Source organism: Lolium rigidum, chromosome 7 (genome assembly GCF_022539505.1).
Source record: "Lolium rigidum isolate FL_2022 chromosome 7, APGP_CSIRO_Lrig_0.1, whole genome shotgun sequence".
Classification (NCBI taxonomy): domain Eukaryota; kingdom Viridiplantae; phylum Streptophyta; class Magnoliopsida; order Poales; family Poaceae; genus Lolium; species Lolium rigidum.
Window position 1 is genome coordinate 4,982,510 of NC_061514.1, and position 19,575 is coordinate 5,002,084.

The 19,575-nt window shown below is 41.7% G+C and overlaps 1 protein-coding gene and 1 long non-coding RNA gene across 2 annotated transcripts; one reads left to right on the forward strand and one right to left on the reverse strand.

Annotated features, from left to right (window-relative positions):
* Nucleotides 1–43: 43 nt before the first annotated feature.
* Nucleotides 44–1,457, forward strand: LOC124679292. Its single transcript, XR_006994911.1, has 2 exons — nt 44–258; nt 1,040–1,457. It is a non-coding gene; the product is annotated as an uncharacterized LOC124679292 (long non-coding RNA).
* A 466-nt stretch (nt 1,458–1,923) lies between these two features.
* On the reverse strand, nt 1,924–14,294 carry LOC124669772 (ABC transporter C family member 2-like). Its single transcript, XM_047206318.1, has 29 exons — nt 14,137–14,294; nt 12,813–13,200; nt 12,254–12,435; nt 12,099–12,138; nt 11,629–11,788; nt 11,399–11,513; nt 11,242–11,322; nt 11,122–11,146; nt 10,944–11,000; nt 10,634–10,699; nt 10,428–10,502; nt 9,592–9,699; nt 9,331–9,465; nt 8,894–9,000; nt 8,711–8,804; nt 8,235–8,402; nt 7,865–8,005; nt 7,313–7,519; nt 7,131–7,229; nt 6,834–6,986; nt 5,928–6,322; nt 5,469–5,649; nt 5,047–5,370; nt 4,206–4,962; nt 3,944–4,065; nt 3,359–3,604; nt 3,096–3,197; nt 2,556–2,877; nt 1,924–2,359 (listed from the first exon to the last, which is right to left on the reverse strand). Exons 2-29 carry the CDS (start codon nt 13,143–13,145, stop codon nt 2,265–2,267), a joined length of 4,890 nt encoding a protein of 1,629 aa, XP_047062274.1. The 5' UTR covers nt 13,146–13,200; nt 14,137–14,294; the 3' UTR covers nt 1,924–2,264.
* Nucleotides 14,295–19,575: the final 5,281 nt, after the last annotated feature.

Genomic DNA, 19,575 nt, shown 5'->3' on the forward strand with positions numbered 1-19,575 from the left:
ACAAGGATGGATGCTCGCGCGTTCATCATTGCTGCCCCAAATGCCTGGCTCTGACGACGCGATTCTGTTTCAACGACTCCGCCTCTGACGCTGTGATTCTGATCTGCCCAGGTAACAAGCATCGACAAGTCGGTCTCCGGCGGGACCAAGGTGGCGGAGGTGCAGATCACGACGCTGATCGAGCTGCTCATGCGGCACGCCGTGAAGCTGGAGACCATCCCCGCCGACGGGGACTCCTCCTCGCAGAAGAACATCCAGGTACACTCCCCATTCACTGCACTAATATGGTTCTGGTACAATACTTACCCTTGATGCGTGGCGTTGGGCCTGTCGGCTTGTGCGATTTTCCATCATTGCGCTTGCATGCAATGCAAGCAGTGCCATGAGCAGTAGGATAAGCGCTCGATCGCGATGAAGATGGCCTGTGGGGGAGTGCCCTACATGCGCCCTGGAGCCGTCACAGTCTCATTGGTTTCTTCCTGGAAAACACATGGTCCAGTACCAGCACATGAATTCTTCTACCTACAACAGCCTTGTTCGCCAGATGCAAATGTTAGGTAGATACCACCTTTTGGTGCCAGCTAGCTGACCCTGGACGCGTCGCATGCAGCCTAGTAGCTTCCAATGATACTCTAAGCAAATCTTCTACTCCGTACTAAGCTACAGATAAAAATCTGCTTTCTGACCGTGGTGTGCAAGGAGTAGTCGACAAGAAAGGTAGATTGACATAGACTGTTGGGTACTTGGGTAGATCACAAGAAGAAGCAAAGAAACCAAAAGTTTGGGGACTGTTGATTAGTAGGGAGAAGTGCGATGACTTTCATCATTTTCTGTGATGATATCTCCATGCCACCTGGAGATTAGAGCCGAAAAACCCCTTTACTTTCTGTTCCGAGATGATGGCATGCGGATAAACAATTTCCCCAGAAACTTATAATTCATGTAGTGCTGGTGACTGGTGGAGGTGCATCAGTGGAGAAAGTGCAACTCTCAAGTGACTTAAGAAAAAGAATCTGACTGATTTGAGTGTTTTGCGCAGGCGAAGAGGGTGCAGAAGTGCGTGGAGGCGCTGGACGTGCTCAAGGTGTCCAACGCGAGGCTGCAGCAGCGGGCGGCGGTGGTGGTGACGACGAAATGGGAGACGTTCGACAACGCTCCCCCTGTGACGACGAAGTGGGAGATCTTCGACTGAAGCTGAAGCAACCGCAGCAATGTGGAACAGAGCAGCAGAGAGTTATATAGAGTGCTCATTTCATATACAGATTTGGTGTCCGTCCCCCTTGCCTGTTATTCATTTTGCAATAGCGGTGAGTTGAGCTTGTTTTAGGTTAGGTTGCAGTTGCGTAAGGACAGGATCCCACCATTTGTTTTGTTTGTAATCATCGTCAGTCACACCGACCCACCCGATTGATGGATCTCACTCCAATAAACAGAAAGCAGCGCTGTTCTTTAGTGTACTCTCGAGTGTAATGTGGAGTAATAAATAATGATAGTGTTGAGATTTGAGCTAGAAGCAATGGTTGATGGGGTTTCAAGCACCGAAAAGCAGGTTGGGGTACAGTTTTTGGTACTAGCACCGTAGTGGCAAGAGCAGCGCACCTGGACGGAGCACAGTTTGTAGAGTAGCACGGTAGCACCGTAGGAGTAGTAGCATGAGCCTGCGTGCAACTCGATGCCGCGTCGACCATACCATACCAGCCCAGACCCTTGGCAGTCAGCATGCTGGCCGACGCGATTGACGATACCTCGCCGCGCGAGGAAAGGGACTGCCATGCTGCAGTGCCGTGCCTGCTAGGCAATGGCAATATGCAGAGCCCGGAACGTCTCCGCGATGGGACAACCCAGACACTTCGCATAATGGTGCTCCCTAGTTATGTGCAGGAGAAAATCAACGTAGTGAACAAAGAACAAACTCGATCTGTCTTACAAAAATAATAATATGATCAGCAGAACATATGAATCCACATACACTTCCATTGCCGCAAAATTATCAAAATTTCAGACTGTCGAGATTGTGCGCAAGAAAACGTAACCCTTGTAAATGCCAAGTACAAGAATCCCCGTCTGGCTGCTAGATCCCCTTGTTATTCGCCTTCAGATAGGCGTGAGGATGGATCTTCTACTGGTTGATTTCTGACTCCCACACTCAGTGCCACAATGTACAAAGACTAAATAATTAAACAGGCCGTGAGTAACTGCACCTCCAGCCTACCCGCCGATGCGGTTCCAGGGATTCAGCCGTGCTGCACTGCGCTGTTCTATATCTAAATTTGATCCCAGTCAATAGCGCCGTGGTTTTCAAAACTATACGCAGGTTGCCGTAGACGGTTGCGTCCCAGTTTGCTCATCGTGGAAAGGCCTGAAAGCAGCATATTCAAATTAGTAGGAACTACGTACTGAATAACGAAAGACCCTGGCAGTGGCGACTGGAAGGTATATTATGATGCCAAGGACTATGGTACTCCATTTCACGCATTTTATAGCATTTTCGAAGTATTACTGTAATGGAAAGGTGTGAAAGCATGCCACAAAGTGAAACTAAGCTGTGAAAGTACCTTCGATGACTTTGTAAAGTGACGACCACCACCTATCAGGTGGAACCTCAAACTGAGTGAGTGATTCCTCGATTTCAGTGTTGTGCTTCCCTTCGAGGACGCTCTGCAGGGTGATTACTGCCTCCTTCGTTTTCCTCAGGATGTTGTTTCCCTCAGCGGCCTCCAGTGAGAGAAGGTCACTGTGTGATGACGCAAGGCTAGCAGCAAGTGCAAACTGCGCAGCAACAGCCCATCGGTTAGACGCGACCCATTTCCTCTGAATATCCTGCAACTTGCTTTCTTCCCTCCGCATCCTCTCCTCACCATCCCCAAGTACGAGACTCTGTTAATATTTTGCACAAAAAACTGAATCAGAATACATGTCAATGTCATAACTGAAAGTAAGGCAGCTATGAACTGAAGCCAAGAATATATCATGGATTACATGATATAGATGCAGTAGTCCGAAGTTAATGATATACATGTGTTATTGGCTATATTCTACGCAGAATAACATGGCAAGATTATAAATGATAAAGATGGTAGCAGATGCAAGATTACCTTGAGATATTCCGCGTTGCTAGGCCCTGTACTCTGAACCATCTTGGAGAAAGCACCTTCATCATTGCTCAGAAGATGCTCAGGAGTGTCAAATTCCTGAATCTGAAAAATATGATTCAAAATTTTAGTTCAAGGTACATAGTATTGTGCAGTTGGGACAAGTAGAATTAACCATATATGATTGCATATGAAAAGAACAAAGCTCTACTCAGACGAGATAAATGCCCAGGAGTGAAAGAACAAAGCTCTATTCAGTATCATACCTGCCCAGAACTTAGAATGAGTAACCTGTCACAGTCAATGACGGTGTTCAAGCGGTGAGCAATTATCAACATTGTGCAACTCTTGAATTCTTCTCTGATTGTCTTCTGTATAAGAGCATCAGTTCTAACATCAACTGCTGCTGTTGCCTCATCCAGAACAAGTATCTTTGCCCTTCGTAGCAATGCACGAGCTAAACTCAGCAGCTGTCGCTGTCCAACACTAAAATTTTCACCAGCCTCAGAAACCTGTCAATAAAGTGATTCTCAATGAACATTTTGTGTATTGATTATTCTTAGAAGAACAAGCCCGCTACTGTAAGAGGTAAAGGGGACCCCAAAACTCAGGTTTAAATGCTTATTCAGCATTCCATTCTGGATGCTGAGAACAGCAGTAGTCTATTGTTTAGGAATCCCTTTACAAATTTCTAGGACTATATAGATTGCCAGACGCTTATGAGTTCCATTTGCCACTGTTAGACTGGCACCAGAAACAGATATATTTGTGCAAGCATTTATCATTTGTCAAAAGAACAGCATATTCAAGAATATATTAACTGTACGAGATAAGGCAAACACGCAGCATACCTCAGCATCTAGGCCTAGAGCATTCCTCCTTATGACGTCCTTCAGATGAGCCCTTTCAAGAGCCTCCCATAGATCCGCATCGTTATGCTCACCAAACGGATCCAGATTAAAGCGAATAGAACCTGGATAGACATTCATAATACAATCATTAAAATACATAATATAAGTCTTAAAAATAAGCTACAGCTGCATATTTGGATTTCTTTATAGAATAATTTACATAAAACAAATATGAATAACTCATGTACTTTCAGTAACAAACCTGAAAACAGGACTGGTGCCTGTGGTATTATTCCTAAAACTTTCCGCAGATCCCAAATTCCAAACTTAGAAGTGTCACAACCATCAACCAATATTCTCCCTCGTTCCAGTTCCACGATACGAAACAATGCATTAAGCATGCTAGATTTACCAGCACCTGTTCTGCCAACGATTCCTACCTTCTCACTTCCATTAATAATGAATGATATTCCATGAAGAACAGGAGGAAGTTCTGGTCGGTACCGAAGTACAACATCTTCAAACTTTATGATACCAGCCGATGGCCAGCCAGGAGGTGGCCTGTTATCCTCAATGACAGGAGGAGCCTCAGAAGGTAACTCAATGTATGTTCCCACACGTTCAACAGCATTCATACTATTTTCAGCTAGACTAGCAAGACGAAGAACAGCTGTGAGCAAATTGGTTATATTGAGAGTATACGTAAGAAGAAGACCCATTGTGGAAGCAAAGGCCTTCTGATTCTCTGCTCGCTGGTTTTGCATGACAGCAAATGTTGCTGTGAACCATATCATGATACCTCCCAATGTTTCCAGACGGATGGCTAACCATCTATTTGAACTCATGTTCACGAGCGTGAACCTGATGTTGTTGTCCATTGATTTCCCATTGATGTTTGACATTCTATCATAAGCTTTATAGGCACGGATTGTGGACAGACCATTCAGTGCCTCTGAAAACTGAGCATACACAGGAGACCTAGTAATGGAATCCATGCGCTTTACCTCACGAGATGTCGCCTGAGAATACAGTTATAAAATGTCCATAAGGTAAAAGTAACGACAAAATGACAGTTGTTTAAAAACAATCTGTTATGAAATTACCTGGTAATAGAGATAGGCTGCATAAAATAAAATCAGAAGTGGCATGATAGCCCAAAGGGACATGGTGCTGACAACACCGATGAGAACAAATGTTGAGAGCAACTGAGATATTTGAGCCATAAACATATTGACAAACACAGCAAGATTCCGGTCTATGTCACCCAAATCCTTTGAAAATCTGTTGATGATACGTCCAAGTGGATTGGTATGGAAAAATACCATGGGAGCTCTTAATATAGACCGGAGCATGGAGTCATGCAATCTCTTCGCTGCTCGAAGACTTGACATGATTAGCCAGTAAGAATTCGTAAGAGTGATTAGAACCTAAACCAAAATATCACATTGTCAGTTTGATGCATACTCAATCAAACATAAAGACACAAAAACAAGTGCAAAATATGTATATATATGTGCATAAGTACCTGCCCAAAAGAAAGAATGCCATAAATTAAATTGTAGTATCCAGGGCCATGGATTTTCAAAGGACCCTGCTCAGTCCAAATGCTCAACCATGTGCTACTTGAAATGCGTAGAGTTTCAGTCAATGTATAGCACAAAAAGAGAACGGTCACGGCCCAAATCCCTCCCATTGCATTTTTGTAGCTGCAAAATAAAGAAATTGAGCATATTTTCCAGGGATCATGATCTATAATCAGCACTATCACTAATTATATCTTCATAAGATGTATTAGCGCAATAAATCTAATTGAAAATCATATATGAACGACTAAACATTAAGCAGCACTGAGCTTAATGCAACATAGAGAAATCTAATATAGATAAATGTGTAATCATCAGCTCATTTCCTTCTCCTTATACCTTTTTTCTTCCCTATTCTATATTATACATCAAATATGATATTGCACAATTGCAAGCTTTACCGTGAAAGAACCTTTGTGCTGACAACTCCAGTTTCACGCTCCTCTTGCTTAATAAGAACAGATTTCCCCTGTTTGGTTTTACTGGAACTGTCCTGGCTCTTCTGCGGACCACCATCAGCAATTACAATGTCTCCATTTAGCGTTTGTTTTGTGTCATCCACTGGTTTGCTTTCGTCTTGTTTCTCTTCTGTTTGTTCCTCCATCTTTCCAGCATTTTCCATCAGTTTCTTGAAGAACTCCCCAGTGTTACTAAGTTCATCAAAGGTGCCTTCCTCTTTAATTACCCCATCGTGGATTAGCAGTATTTTATCCACGTATGGCAGGAAATGCAGCTGATTGGTAACGAGGACCCGAGTTTTGTGTCGTAGTTCTTCTTTGATACATTTATCAAATACCTGAATTCAGAAATGTCATTTAGTAATTGGCTTTACTACCAAGCAGGGAGGACCTTGGAGTAACTGGCACCAGAAATATGGCTCGCCTAAACAATGCATAAAGTCAACTCTTATTATTTTAACTTTGATAATCCAGTATCTGGAAAACATTTGGACAATTTGTGCAACATTTTCCTCTCTTTTCGACTTCAGTTATCTGAACTATGAATTGTGACCCTAAAATAACAATGAATTGCAAATTCAGCTGTGAGGATATATTGGATATCTGTTGAAATCAAATTAAATTTTGACAATATCCCTGGGTAAAGGGACATGTCTTGGAGCAAGATCGTCGGTGTTAGTGTTTGATCCTGTCTATTGGCCCCATGGGTGTGAAAAGATCAGGATAAAAATATGACCATACCAACCAAAGAAGCACCATTATGAACTTGTAATTGTTGAGTTTGCGAGTACAAGAATATTATAAAGGGAAAAAGCAATGACTGCAAAGGATGCAAGATGATGAATGCACCTGTCGACCAACATGGGCATCTAATGCACTCAGTGGATCATCAAATATGTACACATCTGAATCAGAATAAACAGCTCTTGCCATTGAAACTCTTTGCTTTTGCCCACCACTAATATTAACTCCCCTTTCTCCAATTTCTGTGAGATCACCACCCTGAGAACAAGCACATGCAAATCCATTGTCAGTTTGCAAATAAATTAAAAAAATATCCAGCAAAGGTCACTCAGTCAAATGGTAGATATATTTTCCAAAGTCTCCTGGGATGATTTTTGTTAACTGGACACAGTTAGAACTTACTGGGAGCAGGTCAAGGTCATGTCGTAATGAAGTGACATCTATTGCTCTCTCGTAACGTGGGGGTTGGAATGGAGCCCCAAACAATATATTGTCCCGGACCTGTAGAGATCATAATTATATCTCTGTACATTCACAAAGGATTCAATTAGCAGAACTAAAACAATAAAGGTACTGTATCTCACGGTAGCATTGAAGATCCATGAAACTTGAGGAACATAAGCCACTGATCCACGAATGACCACCGAGGCATCTGATCCTGATACTGGTGCTATCTCCCCAAGCATTGCAGAAATAAGTGAAGTTTTCCCTTCCCCGGTACTTCCTACTATTGCAACTAAACTGCCAACATGTACATCCAGATTGACATTTGATAATGTTGGTCTCTCAGCCTGCCAATGTTTCAAAAAAATAGTTTTCAATCAATGTCATAAAAATAAGAGGAAAATGGATATAATATCCGAAATGACTGTTCATAGCTCTTCCTCAAACTAACAACCAATTCATTTATGAACAAAAAGACATATGTGAACTGTTATTTAATTAGCTGCTTTTTTGCAGTCATCATTCCCATTAATGAAGCATGCTAGACTGCTACTCTATGAGGCTGTGTATTTCTTTTAAATAGTAACTGAGCCACAGGGTCAGAAAATTAGTGTTCAGTGTAATGTTGCAGGCGTAAGTCATAAGTATAAACTTCATTGGCACGTAAATAACCACATTTGGAACAAATGTACCTGCAATTCCCACGAAAAATTTCCATTCTTGATAGAAATTGCTGGAAGCTCAGGATCAATAGGTGGATTTGGCAGAAGTAATCTCTCATCAGCCAAGAGGAGATCTTCCAGCCGTTTCAGTGAAACCTTACAGTTCACAACCTGTTGAATTTAAATGAAAAATAAGTAGTAAGGCAACCATATGAAAGAATTCCCGAAGAGAGAACAGCAAACCATGCCAAGCCATCATTTGTTCACAATTAAAACGCTATCAATTATCTAACTTCCTTGGCATAAAAAAAATATCTAGTAATCTAATAGATCAATCTTAACCTGTTAGTATTCTTGTGAAATAACTTCACGAAAACAAGATTTACACCATTTTGCTCACCTGAGTTATCAGATTTGGTAGCATAAAAAGTGGGAACCTTAGAACAGCAAATAGTGAAAGAGAGGTAAACGCCTTTGCTGCTGTCAAGTCACCCCCCAACAGAGAGTACACACCAAATGAAACCACAGTGACAACGACAGGGATACTGTTGAGGATAAAGCTATTCAGCTGCAACAAGCAAGAAAAGGTAAGAAAAATGATGGAAAGCAAAGAAATAGTGATGTAAAAGCTCCCAATTCTATTTTGATGTAAAGAAACTAAGCTAATGTAAGGTAACCCCCATAGGATCAGGATTCAGGAAGCACCAATGCAGTTGGTCCTATAATATGGAACTCTGATTCTCTTATGGCAATGGACGACGCATGATTAAAAAACATAATAATGAACAGATCGATACACTACATAATGAAACTCGGAGCAAGTGAAAGACAGCTTATCTGCAAGAAAATCTTATGTAACTACGAAAACGAACATACCGCGGCGAGCAACTGAGCACTGCGAAACCAGGACAGTTCATCATCACGGATGTCCTGCACCTTTGACTGGAAACTTTGCTCCCAAGCATAACATCTGAACAAGGAAACATTTGAGACTCTTTATACTAAAACACATTACACGAGTATTACTTCTAATGAAAGTATAAGTAAACATATGCATACTTGACAGTATCCATAGCAGCTAATATTTCGTTCATGAGACTGATTCGCTTGTCAGTCCTTTGCAATCCTTCTTTGGTAAGTTTCTGCATTTTGCTTATGATAACTGTCTGATAAAATAAATACATGAAAAGGTTAGCCCGACAAACCAATGTTTAGAGCACAAAATATGTGTTCACAGTTTCAAAGAAATAAGAGTAAAACAAGTGTAATTTATAAGAGATAAAACATCCTAATGAATAAAATGTGCTACAGATATGCTCTGCAACTGCGAACTATCCATTCTACATTTTACTTAAAAAACAACTTTCTCTGGTATATGTAGCACCCAATGGCATCACCACTAAAATATTAGTAATGCTTGGAACTAAAAATAAATGCATAGAAGCACTTCAAGATGCAACAGTTTTCATAATCACCCAAGCCTAAAGACAAAATACCTGGATTGGGAACAAAAGGGCCAGCATGAGGGCACCAACTAATGCTGCAGGACCTAGTTGTGCATATAGCAGAACCATGGCAATAACAATACGGAAAGGAGCAGACCATAGACTGTGAAGTTGCTGGCATACTTGCTGCAGATGTGAAGATATAAATTAGAAGCGTGCAAAATGAGATAAATGACCAGCACGAATAGTATGCACACACCATTTTCCCCTCCTCCCTAACAACATAATAATGATTGAGCTTTATTGACATACCTGAAGAGACTCTGCATCGGTTGAAATCAAATTCGTTATCCTCCCAGAAGCAAACTTCTTACGGCTATCATTGGTCAGACGCAAGGACTTGCGGAAAACAGCAGCAATCTGTGGAAGAACAGAAAAAAGTCACAAACCTCTTAAACCTGATGAAGTGATACCTAAAACATAATGAGTACTTGGCGTGTATAAAGACTACAGTGGTTTTTCAACTTGCTCTATGGCTCTGTAGTTACAACAAGGTTCAAAAAAGCGGTAAGCGCTAAGCGAGCGGTAGGCCAACGCCTAGAGCAATCACCGCTTAAGCGGCGCTTAGGCGCGCTTAAGCGTTTTGTACGGACACACCAGGAGAGCCAGCCGGTTGCATTTTTCAGCGCATATAAGGTCTAATATTCCTTTAATATTAGCCCAGTAAGACAGTGTTGGTCCAGTAAGGCCCATATGAAACCCTAGCCTATATTAGCCCAGTAAGACAGTGTTGGTCCAGTAAGGCCCATATGAAACCCTAGCCTTACTGGGCAGGCTAGGGTTTCATATGGGCCTTACTGGACCATAAAAGAAGTGATATAACTAACCAACCAGGTATTAGTTCAGAAACGAGATGTTTTCGTATACGGGCAGCTGAGAGAGCTAAGCTTGTTAATTAGCAGTGAAGTATAAACTATGAAAACATGTGCATGTTACACAAATGAGGAAGTGCAAGCCCCAGGTTGGCCATAAGTAGAAATAAGAGTGACCTCGAAACAAGTGGGACAATGACTTCTGTGCCTGTTGACTCCACCTCTTAACAGAAAGCCAAAATGCACGTGATTGTACTTTGATTATATAACACTTACCAATGTAGACCTCAATCTGAAACCAGTACGCATGACATTCTGAAAGTACTGTGCTTCAGCAAGAACTCCTAGAGACTGAGGAAGAATAGAGGAAGTGTTAAAAAGCATAAAGAGTTTTCCAAATCCCAAAGCACAGTTGTTGCTTGGGAGTTCAAGTACATGGAGGCAAGGAAATGTGTTTTGTAAGAGAGGAAAATAATACATACCACTCCAGCAAAGATTGCAAAAGCGTAGATGTACCCATTCCAAGAAGGATCGCCTTTTTGCATCGACTGACAGAAAAATACCAACCATTAGCGGCACAACTAACAATAGGCCGATAGCACCTCTACTAGGCAAGAGCAAAGGGAATCTAATATTTAGCATTTAGGATTTAAGGTATGCAAGGTTTCTCAGTGGGTGCCGTTCTAAAATTACTTTAGTGGTCGATTGTGTATGGTGGAAACAAAAAATTCATAGTATAACAGATGCAGTTTGCAACAATGACTCTGAGATGCCATGAAATTAGTACCATACCTCTAACAGGAGGCTCAACACAGTTGGGCCAACAAATTGTGAAGCATCATTCCCAATCTACAAATTTGGGGGCGAAGATGGTTACCAGGTTCACGGCAGATGGTTGTCATTGAACAGATACAAAAAGTAAACTGAAGGATGGATCTTCTAAAATAACAGGCTGGATATATCTACATACCTTAAAAAATCCTCCTAGCCAGAACCTGAAAGTCAAGGAAAATAAGCATGTAAGCACAAAACTGCAAGTAGCAGACGCTAGAGGTTTAAAGAAATATGGTTATTGTATCTCTAAGTTTACCTTCCACCAAGGCTGCTATGGAGAGCTCGTAACAGCCATGGTTTTGGTTTTTGAAGTTCCTTGTTCCAGTATTTCTGGAATCTGAGACAAGATCCTAATGTTAGATTTGCATGTATAGGTATTTCCTTATTTCAGCCAAAACAGTAGCACAACATACCGGTTATACAATGTTTCAGTCTCGTCCCAATCATCTAATTTCCAGATATCAGTATCGGCGATGGGCCTTTTATATCCTTGTTGCATTAGAGGAGTCATCCATGAAAAGAATATCCCTAGAAAAAACAAGGCAAGAATATTGATATCAATACACCTCTAGAAAACTCACGAGGACAGAAAATAAGTACTATATGACTATCCGATATTGTGCAATGATTTATATCTACTTACTAGAGAATATATTGGCATGCCTCTCAGGGCAAATCTGCTCTCCTCCAGGCAGAGGCTCATAATCAGTATTATCAACAAGCAGCTCACTCCTGATTGGAGTATAACCTGGGTAGGGATCCAAGCTAGGCAGGTACACCACCATAAGAATTCCAAACAAGCACTGCAGAAAAATGCGTTCAGTGTACACCAGAAATCACTGGAATATGAGTATTACTCCATCGACTTCGAGACATGGGGTGCATTTCAACGATGTATGAGCTTTGACCATAAATATCTTGTAAAGTAAGTTCTCATTACAGAATCACAATCGTAAGGAGGTGCTTTTAAAGACGGATCCAATAGTATCATTATGGCATAACGTAATACATCTATTATTCGAATAATTATTGATTAATTCTTTAATTTAATTTGGGTAGTCAAAGTACACCTTGCATAAAGGAACAGAGGGAATAGACAACAAAGAGGCAAACCTGGCATATTATCTCGCTGCAGTATAAGTAGAATATTGAACTGCGTAAGGAAAATAAAAAAAGTTAGCCTGCCTGCAGAGGCATGTAAACCGGGTAAACCTTTGGGTGAACGATCGAATAAGATTCATCAAGAATGATGATGCTACAAATGATACCTTGAACTGTAGTACTGCCTCACTGGAAGCACAACATTGAACATGGCAGCTTTTCCAACCAATACATATATGACCACAAACCGGATGTACCATCTAAACTCGGTGATGTAAATTTTTGTCTCCACCAAAATCATTGCGAGCATACAGCACCAAGCAACACTCTCGATGACCAATGAAGTAATCTGTAGAAAGGTGGAACTTCTAGTAACTGAAAAGGCTAAAGTAGACACGTATATGGTACAGGTACACTTTTAGAAGGATTTGCATATATAGCCACTGCCAACTATCGCCACACTTTAGCTTATATATCGTCACACTTTTAACTTTAGCTTACATACTCCTTCAGCATTTTTCCATTACTGATATCAAAACCTCACAAGTAAAGGTCCATTTGCAGGAAAGAGAATAAATTCATATTCCTAGTCACTTGTGAGGTGCATACCAAACACGGTATGTTTTCACCGTACAAGCATTGGCAAGCTAGCCCCACAATTCTCGGTAAATATACTTTTCAAGCACGAAAAACATAATATGATACGGTCAAGCAAAGACTTCTCACCTCAAATGGAGCAAGGCTGGACTGCCCATCCAAGTTCATGATGGATATACCGGTGGCGATCCGATACAGCGGCTCTGCTATGCAGTACACCACAAGCAGCGCAAGCAGATAGTTGTAGTACGGCGAGCGTAACTTGTACCGCTGCACCGTGTAGTCCTTGGTCGTCCTCCATATCCGGTAGAAGCAAACGCCGAAGAGAGCGAGGTACGAGATGCACACCACCAAGGTGTCAATGCCGCAGGGTGTGTATGCCCCGAACGCGCTCTCGACGGCATGAGACCACGTCCCATCCTTCACAGGCCGACAGTACCATTCCAGTGGTTTGAACCCCATCTCCGCACCTCCCCCTTAGCAATCCCCTCAGTCCTCGCTCAGTCCTGATACTCCCCTGAATTCAAGAAATAAACATATAAAACGAGAGTGAGAATTCAGCCAGTCACCTGCAAGCATCGACTCAGACTTTGGTAGCTAAACAATCTCTGTAATGGTTGCAACATCAATTTCCAAGGAACATCTGCACTAACTGAACTGCCAACAGGTAACAGAGACTTGGGTAGCTAACCAACAAATGTTTCACTCACCAAATGGTCAACGCGTAACAGAAGGACCTCGTTAGCTAACCAATCCAACGCATACAGTTCGTTGCACAGAGATGCGCATAATCCGCACTAAAACCCCTACCCGTTGACCAGAGCATGAAGCACTTCTCAAACATGATCGTCTCCAGAAACAGGACTGAGCACAAAAGTCAGAAACCCCTTTCACCCCGAGATTTCCCACCTCCTGAACCCATCGAGATCAAGGAAGACGAACACATAGGACAAACATCAGAGAAACTTGGATGGATACTTCTTTTACCTCTTGAATCCATCGGGATGCAGTCAAGCAGACACGAGAACACGGAACATGCCTAGTGCAGATATGAACAAAAACTCCAAAAAGTTTCCTCGTGTCGAGGCCCAGAAGGTCCTAACCCCACGAATTTCAGTGAGCTTTCGCAGTCGCAGCGTTACACAATAGCTGAAGGCGAGAGTGGAAAGGGAGCTTTTCTGGGGGGGTTTACTGTGTAAACAAACCACGCCGAGCTATCTATCTTCTCCGCGGGGAAGGGAGGGGTGGATGAGACGAACGAGAGCCACCCAAAACCGAAACCCAACCCCAGAGTTCGAGGGGGGCTACACGACAAGGCATCCAAATCAGAGGAGCAACCCACGCCCTTAGAAATATCGCAGGAAGAATCCAACGGAAAAGCGCCGCCCGGAGAACGACGGCGGACGAGCGAGCGAGGCGGGGAGGAGCGGGCGGGACGGCGGCGGGAGCTCACCTCGCCCACGGATCAGACGGAGAGCGGGCGGCGGCGCAACCGAAGCATGGGCATCAGCATCTCATCTGCCGGGAGTCGTCTCGTGGGGTGGAGTCGTGGCGAGGAGAGGGAGTGGGAGCGGACGGATTATTTATGGGTTTGGATTCGAGGAGATTGCCAGTGTGGGGATGAGTAAAAGTGAGAGGCTGCACTCTGGTTTTCCTATGTGAGACAGGACTAGGATCAGTAGTAATAACAGTGGAACTTGGTGGCGTTTTTGCTCATAGTAAGTGCATATGCACCTATTATACAAAATAATTTAAAAATATTAAAAAATTATGAAATAAAATTTCTGGTATACATCCTGAAATTTTATGTTCGTGCACAAGTTTTCGTAAGAAAACAACATTTTATGTGGCATGTACAAAAAAGGACAAAAAAAATATCTTGTACGTAGTCGTGTTGGATCATTAAAATTTATATTTTCTACACGGACACAGAAAATATTCTTTTTTCCTGAATTTTTTTTACGAAAATAAAATGTCTAGATATACATGAAAAAATTTATTTTAGAATTTTTTAACACCTTAAAAAATGTATTTTCACACAACGAGTTTATATGCACCCGTGAGCCAAGTTGGATTTCAGACCTTTTTTAAGGTGTCAGAATATTTTTGCACGATCCCGCTTCTGTTTTTTGTGTGAATTTTCTACGCACTTAGAGCACCTTCACGAGCGCCTTAAATTGCAGCCGCACGAGCGCCTTAAATTGCAGCCGCCATGTACCTCGGTAAAAAGCTATTAGGATATCGGCAATAGTGTCTTCTGTTGACGTGCCCACTATCCCAATTGGCTGGCGTGTCCTCCACAAGGTCGATGACGTGGCCAGTGTCCGTCGCAAACCACCATTCCGCGAACATGTATCGGTGGAAGTCTGATCCCTCCGGGATCGGCTAAACCGAGCATTGGACATGTTCCAAGCTTCCAGCCATGCGGTATTCACGCGGCACGAGAGGGCCCCGTGTGTAGGATCGCATCCACTTCTAGGTTGAGGTAGGGCGCAAGGCGCAAAGTGAAAGGGTGTACTCTCTCTCTTTTTTTCTCACGGGGTTGCGACTGGGACTAGCAGCAATACTTGTTCTGATTCTCTTCCATTTTCTCCAAGCTTTTCTTTTTGAGCGGCATCTGAATTTTTTTGCACAGACCTACTTGTCCTTTTTTTTTGTGAATTCCCTATGCGGTTTATCATACTCCAAATTATTTTGCATAAATAGAAATCATTACATCTAAATCATTTTCCAAATTTATTTATATTTAAAATTTGTACAACTTTAAAATGTCATTTTTTATTTTCTTTTTAGAAAACGAGCTACATGTAGCTCATACTATAAAAATGCAGGCTCCTAGGGAAACCACAAGTGTAGCCAATCAGCGAAAGGTGATGTTTCCGTCGATATGGTGACTTCATCAATATCAATACCTGCTGGATCAGTTACTTGAACTCATTCTTTTGAATGTGCTCAAAGAGTTAGGATGTGCGCATGTGCGTTCATAAGAATGAGTGTATGTATGTATTTTTTAGCGTTTATATTTGTACTGTGTTTCGTAAAAAAATTTGGACTTATTTGTAGAATGAGCTACATGTAGCTTGTTTTTAGAAAAATGATGTTTCAAAAAAAATTTAAAAAAACGAAAACCAAATCTAGATGTACAAAATATTGAGTTATATCAATGTGAAAATTTTGAACTCGAGAAACACATATTTAAGGCTGCACATAAATGATAAAATCGGATTTTGAGGTTTTGAAAGTTTGCTAACTAATATAGATGTCAAATTTAGTCATTTTCGCAAAACCTCAATTATAAGGTATTTTGAGTTGAAATTTTGCAGGTTGTTAGAACACAGCATTTTTGATATCATGATTTATTTATCAGGTTAAAAAAACAGTTTCGATTTTTTGCAAAACGAGCTACATGTTCCACAGCATTACTTTTTGGTGTGCGGTGTAGGCCGACGTGACGCGTCAGATCCATGGATCGGCCCTGAATGAACGGACGTGGCGAACAGGTACCAGTAATATACTGCCGGTGCCTCACAAAAACACGTAGGACTTTCAAAATTCACAAGCTAAAATTTGAATTGTTTGCTGCGATCGTGTTCCTTTTTCCACGTCCCAAAAGGATTTCCAGGAAAGAAGCTGCACCTTTTCTGGAATCCAAGCAACGATTGGCCTTGTATTGGCAGCGAGCGACCGAGCCCTTTCTTCGTCGAGAACATATCTAGTGATACCAACCTTTAGATGATACTAGTGATCTGCAGTCTAAGCGTATTTTTATACGTGCCAAAAAATTATACGAAAAAATGTGAATGCTCATGAAGCATGTCCCTACATCATCACAAAATTTCATATCCAACATGCTGGTTTTCTCTTTTTTGTTTCTCAGTGTCCATGTCGATTTTGGATATGAAATTTTGTGATGATGTAGGAACATGCTTCATGAGCATTCACATTTTTTCGTATAATTTTTTGGCACGTATAAAAATACGTTTTTTTGTCCTAGGCGGCTACTAGCTTACCTTATACCCATGATTTTTAAACGTAATGATAATCTGGTCAGATTTGGTGTTCGACATGCTTCAAGGTTTGGTGAGGGAACCGGGACGCCGACGTAAGGGGTGACGTCAGTTGGGCCCATGAAACAGATGTACAATGCACAAGTCAAAAGATAGATCCCTTTTCTTGATGCGGATCTCCTTGTCGGAGCTTGAATCGTTCTGATACGAAGACTATACACGCAGATACACGATGATACTGGACTACTAGTACACCCGGAAACCACAAGTGTAGCTGGAGCTACATGTATCTCGTCTTTTGAAAAATTTGAAAACATCATTTTAATGTTTCAAAAAAATCTCAAATTAATTCTATGCGTAGATAATACTGTGATTTACAAAGGTGAAAATTTTGGACTGGAAATACCTTATATTCGGACCTGTGCAAAAATGACAAATTCTGATATCAATATTAGTGTGAACAGTATCAGATTTCAAAATCTCAAAATCTGTCAGATTTTGTTATTTTTCTGCTGCCCAGAATATGAGGTATCTCGAATTCAAATTTTACATATTGGTAGATCTCATCATTGTCTACATCTAGATTTTTGTCAGATATTTTTGAAACTTCAAAAGTCCATTTTCAAAATTTGCAAAAAAGGAGCTACATGTAGCTGGGGGCTACAAAAATTCACTCTCCCAGTACACCACTCTATTTACCGATCCTTTTTTCCCAGCTTTTGACTTGTGCTCTTAACAACCAACAAAATGAGTAGGGATTTTCGACTAATTATCCCCCGGTTTGATTCAACGGCGAAGTATGGCACTGTGACAGCGACACATAGTATTTCTCCCGTGGAAAACCCGCCTCCAGCATCCAGCAACGGCGTCTGATGTGGCGAATTTTCTTCTCTTGCAATGCTCTTTTTATGATAACTTTTCATCAGATTCAGTATCTGATGCATATAGTGGCCATATTCATCTAAGAAAAAGTATCTACCTGCCTGAACATCTCGGACCCGGCGGCGGCTGCACAAGTCACTGCTTACATGAGCCTCCGAGGGTACAGGCAACAACAATCATGAAGCTGAAGATATAAAAAGAGCTCATATATAAAAACCAAGAGCAAGAATCAGTTTGACAAGTCAAGGGGCAAGAATCGTCAGCATCGATGTGTCCCGGGGGAGCAAATTCCTCGGCCAACAACAACCCAAGACGCCAGTTGAATTTTTAACAATCTAGTAACGGCGGATCACAAAGATTAGCTTTAATCTGTTTATCTAATCTTAGCTTAGGATACTGTATTATACATGCTTACATATCTACTACGATCTACAAGACCCAATTTCAGATCGGCTCCCTCAATAAACAAAGCAGAACGAGCACAGATTCGCACGGACAGCAACCTGTTCCGATGGATCGATCACCAACCTGCCCCATTCATACCTATGGAGTATTCTATCGAGCGCTCCCTCCTTAATCCATGATTTGTCAGGATCGGAAAGTAGTACTAGTACTCTGTAAAGTTTGGCGAGCTAGGTGTCGATCGGGCGATTTGGTCAGATATTCATGCTTCACTATTTTCGTGTGCTTGCAACGTTCGCCGGAGCTATCTGCCTCCACTCTATAATTCAGTTGTTAGAACTGGTTTGGCAACTATAATTTCATTTCATTTGCAAGATTGTAAAATGAAATGACATTGGTCATCTCATTTTAATAGGCAAATCCACAGAAAAGGTGATAGGGTGTCGGGAGGAATTCAAGTAAGCCAAAGGATGAAAACCATTAATTCTCAATTAAATTCCATAACCAATTTTAATGGCAGCCATACAACTTTTTCTTAGAATCACAAATGAATCCATTGATTCTAACCCCAAATGATGCGAGCCAAACGAGCTACTAGTGACCCTTGTCCGCCATCCACCACCACCCCCAATTGACTAATGTAAGATATTTTTAGCGTTTTAGCGTGTTGGATCACTATTTTAGTTCATACCTAGTCCACTTTATACTACGAGTATCTAAAAGGTTTTACATTGTAGTAGTGAGCAAAAGGAAATATGGGTACTTAGTTAACATGGTTCTAACCAATTAAAAAGGGTGTACTTGTAGCGTCCCAGAAGTAACTATGCGCATCTCACAACCCATCCACGGTGCAGGCTATGATAATTACCACTAACCATCATTGGTTAGAACTGGGGGTGCTAGCGGAATCAAATGATGCCCCAAATACTAGTAATACGAATCACACACACAAATCTCGAATCATCCTGGGGGGAGACTTGTACAGGATGAGCTCATTAGGTGAGATCATAGGATCATTCCATGAAAATCATATTTACAAAACGCGAAAAAATTGGGAAAAAGTTTACAACATATCTATAGTCTGTATTTACCACTGTTCAAAAACTATGCCGATTCAACGATTACTAGGCCGATTAATCGCTACTAGGGGCGTGACCGTGTCGATTATCATTAATCTCTTGTGTTAATCTTTTAGCCCGATTAATCAGTCCGAAAGTCCGAGTACTAGGTATTTTCCCGATTAGCTACCACACTTCGTCAAAAAAGTTACAATATTTTCAATCCATATCGCTAATGCAGGCGCTACCCTTCCCAATAAAGTAGATTTTGCGAAGCTCCCACTTGATTGCAGCCTCCAGTAGCTTCATTTACACTGTTGCCAAATAGTTTCTTGCCCTCCCGGACTAGTTACTCATAGTTTCCCAGACCTCAGATACAGGAGCTCGATCACCATGAGGAGCTCGTCCGGGGAACTAGAGGACGCCTTCAATAGGTTAGTTGGTTGAGGTGTAAGAGGGGTCGTACCCTAGGTAGGTGGTGGGAGAATATAAACTTCGGATGTGAGAGGAGAAGAAGTGGAAGGAAGGAACACGGCTTCGGCT

What these genes read in the sequence shown, in the direction of transcription:
- LOC124669772 (XM_047206318.1), bottom strand. Translation starts at nt 13,145, where the DNA reads ATGGGGTTCAAACCACTGGAATGGTACTGTCGGCCTGTGAAGGATGGG. An exon ending in TTGCAATCTTTGCTGGAGTG is followed by an intron (nt 10,503 to 10,633) that starts GTATGTATTATT and finishes ATTCTTCCTCAG; the next exon opens with TCTCTAGGAGTTCTTGCTGA. An exon ending in ACTTTACAAAGTCATCGAAG is followed by an intron (nt 2,360 to 2,555) that starts GTACTTTCACAG and finishes TGCTGCTTTCAG; the next exon opens with GCCTTTCCACGATGAGCAAA.